At 43.1% G+C, this 7142-nt stretch overlaps 1 protein-coding gene across 3 annotated transcripts in view; it reads right to left on the bottom strand.

Annotated features, from left to right (window-relative positions):
- Positions 1–373: 373 nt before the first annotated feature.
- The window catches only part of LOC147892136 (splicing factor PWI domain-containing protein), a 39451-nt gene continuing 32682 nt past the window's right edge, over positions 374–7142 (bottom strand). For 2 of the 3 annotated variants that reach the window (XM_087387860.1, XM_087387862.1), the window contains 3 exons: positions 5053–5844; positions 4801–4908; positions 374–1229 (listed from right to left, as the gene is read on the bottom strand). In XM_087387860.1, the coding sequence (XP_087243986.1) occupies positions 617–1229; positions 4801–4908; positions 5053–5844 (1513 nt within the window). In that variant the 3' untranslated portion in view covers positions 374–616. The remainder of the gene's footprint in view (positions 1230–4800; positions 4909–5052; positions 5845–7142) is intronic. The other variant, XM_087387861.1, reaches the window with a different exon arrangement.

Raw genomic sequence — 7142 nt, 5'->3', positions numbered from 1 at the left:
AACCCCCCTGAAAGAAAACTTTACATGGTCCAACGCAGACAACTCTCTCGCTCCCTCCCTCCATCTCTCCCTCTCTCTCTCTCTCTCTCTCTCTCTCTCTCTCTGACTCAGACACAGACACAGACACAGACACAGACACACAACTGTGCAGACTCTCTATGAGAGACACACCCACACAGATTTATACAACCATGCAGACATCATATCCATCCTGCCAGTATCATTATTTCACAGCACAGAATCTCCCTTTGTGCCTAAGCTTTAAGAAGAACCACCTACATAAGGCGTCCATGGAATAATTGCCCCCATGACAGCTTTACATTCTTACAATAGATCTATTAACCTAAACCACTCCAGTAATGGAAGGCCTTAATAGCCAAGAAATCCCATACAGGGCGACGATTTATTGAAATATAGGATTAAACAAACATCTCAAGTTACAATTTCATTGTATTGATAGGACTGAACCCAAACTGCCACGCTAAAACCCAGCATACTGATGTCCCTGCTTTCAAAAGCTCCATTCATACCAAGAAGTCTCAGTTTAGTATATACAGGAACACCTTGCCAAAAACAGAACTCTTCTCGTATGAAATCGCAAGTGAAGCTCAGAATTTCATGAGCTTACAGCTTTCCTAGCTCTTATAGAATCAAGAGCTTTCTTCCTCAATTCATTTTCCAGCCTCCGCTGTTCACTTTCTGTCCGATCATTATCACTCTTATGGCCTTCTCCAGCACTGTCAAAGTCATCAGTCCTGACTAATCTGTTATTATCAAGGTCTGGAGGAGGAGTTACTGAGGGAATCGCCTTGGAAGCAGCCTTTACAGCACGTCTTTCCTCCTTTTTCCTTTGCTTCTCTTCTCGCTTTCGTCTCTTCTCTTCTTTACGAAGTCTTTTCTCTTCTTTCCTCCGTTTCTTGGCTGCTTTTCGACTTTCATCTGTGCTACTTGTTGGTGATGCAGCATCCTCATCTTCTCTCTCACTTCCTAGATCTTTATTACTCTTTTGACTCTCCAGACGGATTCTTAGGTGATCATCGTCAGAAGATTTTGAGGTCAAACGAACAAGTTCCTCCAGATTTTCTTCATGTTTGATTGCAACAGAAGTGACCGCATTGGAATCTAATCCATCAGATCTTCTCGCACCAACTTGCTTCTCTTCTGCAGAGATAGACTTCTCTCTTGAAGGAGATCTTGGTCTCTTTTGACCTCGATTATCAGCAGCCCCACTGCATCCCACCATTCAACATACCAACTCAGTAAATTGAAGTAGGTTAAAAAGAGTGCATGCAAAGAAAAACAGCCCTCTAAATTGCCATTCCATCAAGATACAAAACAAGAATCAAGTCTATCAGCTCAACAAAGAGGCCAAGAAAAAGAAATTGGAAAACATATTTGACAAAGTGCAACATTCCATCTTACAAAAGATTTTATGCCACTGTGTTTGTGTAAACGAGTGAGGGATCTCATATCTTCAGAATAGATGGAACTCTTCAACAAAGCACTTTTGCTCAAATGAGAACAACCAACACAGATACATGATGCAATTAACTCATGCATATATATATCCATCCATCCATCCCTACACCTCTCGCTCCGCTCTGCTCACCCTGCATACATCCCTCTGAAGCCAGCCCCACTCAGCCTCCTGTACCCCTCTGCTCAGAAGTCCATTGCGAGAAAGAGGGAAGAAAAGGGCGGGGGGTCTCTTTAATCATTGACTTTGAGTTGGATTGAGCCAGTCAGCATTAGTTTCCAAGCCAAGTGGTAACGTGAGGAGGGCACACACAGAGATAATGGAGCATTCTAAGCCAAAAAAATTAGCTGCCTGGACTCCAAAGGCAAATACTCATACTCATTCGTAGCTTCAGCCCCTACACCAGTCCCGTTGGAGAAAACATACAAGCTACAATCACATGAGCACATCCAGACCACAAGAGCAGATTTTTAGTTGAGCAGGAGATTGAGGAACTCAAGCTTTGACTTTCAACAATCAAGAAGAAAGTTCAAGTATATGTGAAGTACTAGTAAGCAAGAAGTCATAAAAGAAAATATTTGAACATGCAACAAGTCTCCTTTGACACTAGAGCTTCTTTCTATTGTTCAGGAGTAATCAACACTCAGTTTAAGCAATGAAAGGATAAAATGACAGTGAAAGTAGACAACAATGTCAATAAAGTCAATCTTCATGAGGAGATCGTGGAACATAAAGCAAGGTCCAGCAATCATGTTTTCTAAGAATTGAGGAACTGAAGAATCTAGCAGTATGATGAAGACAGTAACATACAGAAGTTCAACAACCTCAGAGAGAATATATGCAGGGTTTATCAGAAGGTATCACATGCTTGAATCTATTGTTGAAACAGGGCAGAAGAGATAAGAAAAACTCGTAAACCAAGGGGCGCGAAAATTGGATATCAAAACTATCCGATTCAGCTCAAAGAAAAAGCACTAGAAGTCACTTAGGTAAAGGAAGAAGCAAACAAAATCGGATATCAAAAGAACACTCCGACTCAGCTCAAGCAAAAAGCACTAGAAGTCACCAAAATAAAGGTTGAGGAGACGACGTCCTCCGCCACGAGAAAGCTCAACCGACACAGATAGGAAACATATTTGCATACCATCGAAGAGCCACCACAAAACCGGGTTTCAGATTTTGAGACTTAGTTTTCAGTTTCAATTTTGAGTTTGAGCTCTTGAGTTTAGCATAGCACTCAGCAAGGGCCCTAGCGCGCCGTTTGCTCAGCCCGTAGGGCTTGTATGAGTCTCTTCTCTCTCTCTCTCTCTCTCTCTCTCTCTCTCTCTCTCCTCACACACACACATTTTTTGACACTGTATATATATATATACCTAGATGAGTCCACGAACATGCCCAGACTCATCGTCTAAAAACACACCACACACATGCACACATATATAGAGACCTTCCGAGGACCTCTCTCTCTCTCTCTCTCTCTCTCTCTCTCTCTCTCTCTCTCTCTCATTTTTTGACACCATATATATATATATGTATATATACACACCTAGATGAGTCCAAGAACACGCCCAAACTCATCGTCTAAAAACACTATGTATACACACACACACACCCCTAGATGAATCCAAGAACATTCCCAAACTCATCCCTTAAAAACACAACATAGTGCAGTTTCAATCTCATTATAGTCACTCATAAAGTTGAAAACCATAAACTCCATCACGCATAGCAGGGACTAGCTACTATGACATCCCCACCAATGTCATCAGCGCCCTTGATAGTATAAAAATATGCTCTCACACATACAAATCCACATACCTACACATACTTGAGCATACACACACACACACACACATTCTTTGACACAATTTATAGAACAAGCAAAAGAACAAGAGAGAGAGAGAGAGAGAGAGAGAGAGAGAGAGAGAGAGTGTGTGTAGCTATAAAAAATAAAAAAGAGTGAGAGTGAGTGTGTGTGTGTGTGTAGCTATAAAATTATTATATTTTATATTGGTATATATATTATATATGTAGGTACACACACACACACACACACACACAGATAGATATAGATATAACACATGTCCAGATAGATCTCTGCATGCTCCAGCCAATCAAAAAATACCCAGTCCTTTGAAAACCACTCTGCACCATGCACGAGGCATCCAAGCCACTAGCATCGCTCAACTGTCATTTGACATCTCCTGCCAAGGCAGTAGATGGCCAAGAAACTCTATCCATAACCATCTGCCCAGCTGCAATCCCATTCTCCAGTCCACTAAAATTCACAAAACCACTGGATGCAGTCACGAACCCACCAGAATATCTGAGATTACCAGGTCCATCCAATAAGTCACGAAGTTGTCAACTCCAATGATGGCCATGCCATCCTTGAACAAAAGGATGACCATCTAGCTGTCCCCCTCATGAGCAATGAATAGGTTGGACTAGAACCAAACTAAGAAGGCAAGAAGGAGGGGTGACGGAAGGAACTAAGAAGGACGTAGATCTGAAAAGAGAAAACCAAGAAGGAGGGGTGACGGAAGGAACGGTGACGGAAGGAACTAAGAAGGCAAGAAGGAGGGGTGACGGAAGGAACTAAGAAGGACGTAGATCTGAAAAGAGAAAACTAAACGGAGTAAGAGCGAGAACCCATGATGATGCCGATGGGTAAGGAGAAGACAAAATCGGGAGACGAAGCGTGAATGAAACAGACGTAGACAGGAAAGTCGGTAGGAGGTGAGGTGCGTAACAACGGGGACGCTTCATAGCAATAACAAGCCATATCTTTCACTAGTGTACAAACTCCAAACAAGGGATAGCATCTCCTGACATATACTTAGCATAATTGGATGCCTCAGTTACATCCTTTGTATGGTCTGAATAGCCTTACATTCAGAAAAATGTCAGGCTGAGAAAGCCATATGTGTCACTTGTTTACAATATGAGAGGCAAAGGGTATACACCCATATAGTTGCCTGAATCCTACTCGGTAAATAAAATAGACCATACACAAGTAGATCACATAAAGATGACATTGCAACCAACTGTGAGCAAAACTAAGGCTGTAACACAGTTGAAAACATTTCATTTCAACAACAAATTACACACTTTTCAAGAAAATCAGCAATCCTAGAAAGACTTGGATGTGCACAAGCTACTTTTCTCTCCCAGATACTTGCCTCTAGTGTCAACAAGTGTCCCCCCAGGCCCATGAGATGCACTGATATAGATGAACTGTTGTCCTATTCATGGTTTAGCAGTCATATTATGTGCCTGAGCTAGCTATGTTTCTCAGCGAGAACTATGAATAATAGGCATACCTTTGACCACTCTGAAGATTTCTTTCCCTCTTGTGTTCAATTGTATTGAAGACTTCTACTCGTTCCTTACTCAAGCTTGTGTGGCTCGGAAACGGACTTTTGAGTGGACTGTAAAGCATCACACTCAACTTAGACAGACAATAAGTTCCACTTATCTCAAAATTATGTATGCTTGGTGAACATAGACATAGCAAAAATGAGCCTTCCGTAACACATCCATCAATGTGCACCAGAAATTTGACCTGAGATTACCTTTTTATATTATGGGGTGAGCGATCAGATAAACTTGGAGATCTTTTCTGCAATGGTGATGGAGAGGAAGATGGAGATGGTTGCCAAGGAGATAACGGTGCTTGAGTTTTCCGAGGAGGAGAGAGTGCAGTCATGAGAACTTTTGGGGAAGAAGCAGGTATTGGTTGTCGTTGGGAGGAAAAGGGAGGCCTAGGTCGCCGTGAGGGAGACAAGGAAGTAGCTGGATGCCGCCGAGGAGGAGAAGGGGACGGTCCCAAGCGCCGACGGGGAGAAAGAGATGGATTATGACGTCGTGGAGATGATAAAGAAGGTGCTGCCTGTTGCCGAGGTGATACCGATGATGCTGTACGCCGCCGAGGTGATAAAGAAGGCGCAGGGCGCCGTCGGGGAGATTTAGAGAGAGCTGGACGCCGTCGAGGAGATTGCGAAGGACCAAGACGCCGCCTAGGAGATTGAGAAGAGCGCCGTCGAGGTGAGAGGGGGGGTGCCCGTCGCCGAGGTGAAAGTGATGGAGCCTGGCGCCTTCGAGGGGATGGTGATGGTGGTGGGCGGCGACGAGGGGGTGACCGCATATATCTTGGGGACCTTCGTCGAGATCTTGGGGGAGACAAAGCAACAGGAGATTTTCTTCTTCTTCGAGGAGAACGAGAATATGCAGGTGAGCGCCGCCTCCTTGGGGACCGAACATTTACAGGAGATCGACCACGTCTTAGTGGAGATCTAGAACGGTATGCCCGCCTTGGCGAGCGTGACACACTTCGAGGCACATGATGTCTACCAGGACGAGGAGACCTGCAGCACAAAAGACATAAGAGTTGTAGCTCAGATATCATGTACTGGAATGTGCGTGTTAAAAAGACTGCATCAATAAAAGCAAATCAGATGTTACGGACCAATGTGTCAGACCAGTATTTAGATAAGTAATATAAGCCAGACATACAAACTGAAATATTTCCCAATATAAATGCAGCTTTTCAATCAAAACTGAGACATGTAGACAACCTTGTCTCCAAGATGATTCAACCGTTCCACATTAAAGCAAATAGAAGTTCTACGCTTTGGTATGAAATGCAAACTGCAAAGCATTGAACCCCAAAATTCAAAAATCTCACCATGGCCAAAAGCAAGCAGAGGCTTTATTCATCACAACAAATGAATAGCTGGTGACAATGCATAAGTCTTTTATAAAATTCTACAGAGGGGAACTGAAATTGCATGTGGGGCTTGGTCAAGTTTTGGAAGATGTAATCATTATGGAAATGGGATCATCAAGTCAATGCATACACGCCTACAATGGCAACACCACTCAAGTATGATAATTCAGAAGGGACGGCCTAATCAATATTATGCACCTAAGATGGCAACGCCACTCAACAGAAATGAAAACACTCGACAATGGCACCTCTTCTGAAAAAGTTAAAGCCTCATTCATGCTATATATAAGATAAGCATGCTGAATGGCAATCATTACATACGCTTGTGGAGCACCCTCACTACACCTAAAAGTTTGTTCCATTTACATCTGCCACAGTCAGGTTGAGACATGAAACCCTTCAAATGGAAGTGGCCTCAGGTATAAAAAACTCTTAACAGATTCCACAAGCACATAGTAGCATGACAAAACACAGTTTGAGTGGTCTCCCGGAAGCTTAAAGAAATAAGCAGAACAGAGCGGGAGCAACCCTCGAATTAAAAATGCTAGTTCTATTATCATCCAAGCACACATACAGAGCCGAAAAGCATACAGTTCCTAAGAAATGACAGCAACAAGGAAATAATGAATGAATCACTTGAAGATAGAGAGTGTACCAACAAACCACACTGTGACCCATTGGTGTTGTTCTAGGGACTAGCTGGCAGAACTCTATAGTGTCAGAACTACCAGAGGTTTGCATTAAAGCCAAGGCATCTTAAAAAGGTGAAAATATTATCGGAGCTTGGTCAAACAAAGTTGGACCAATATCAGGAGTCGTTGGAGCTAGTGTGAGAGCACCTCTAGATAAAGCAAGGATGCATTCAAAAACCCTTCTCGAGGAAGAACGACCTCAACACCTTCCATGTCGCATTAAAAAACTTTGCGCGGGCGGGCG

This window comes from Dipteris shenzhenensis, chromosome 17, assembly GCF_047967505.1.
Source record: "Dipteris shenzhenensis isolate YYH24624 ecotype China chromosome 17, Dip_SZ_1.0, whole genome shotgun sequence".
In the NCBI taxonomy this organism is placed as follows: domain Eukaryota; kingdom Viridiplantae; phylum Streptophyta; class Polypodiopsida; order Gleicheniales; family Dipteridaceae; genus Dipteris; species Dipteris shenzhenensis.
The sequence above is the reverse complement of the archived record's forward strand: the minus strand, read 5'-3'. Positions and strand labels throughout refer to the sequence as shown.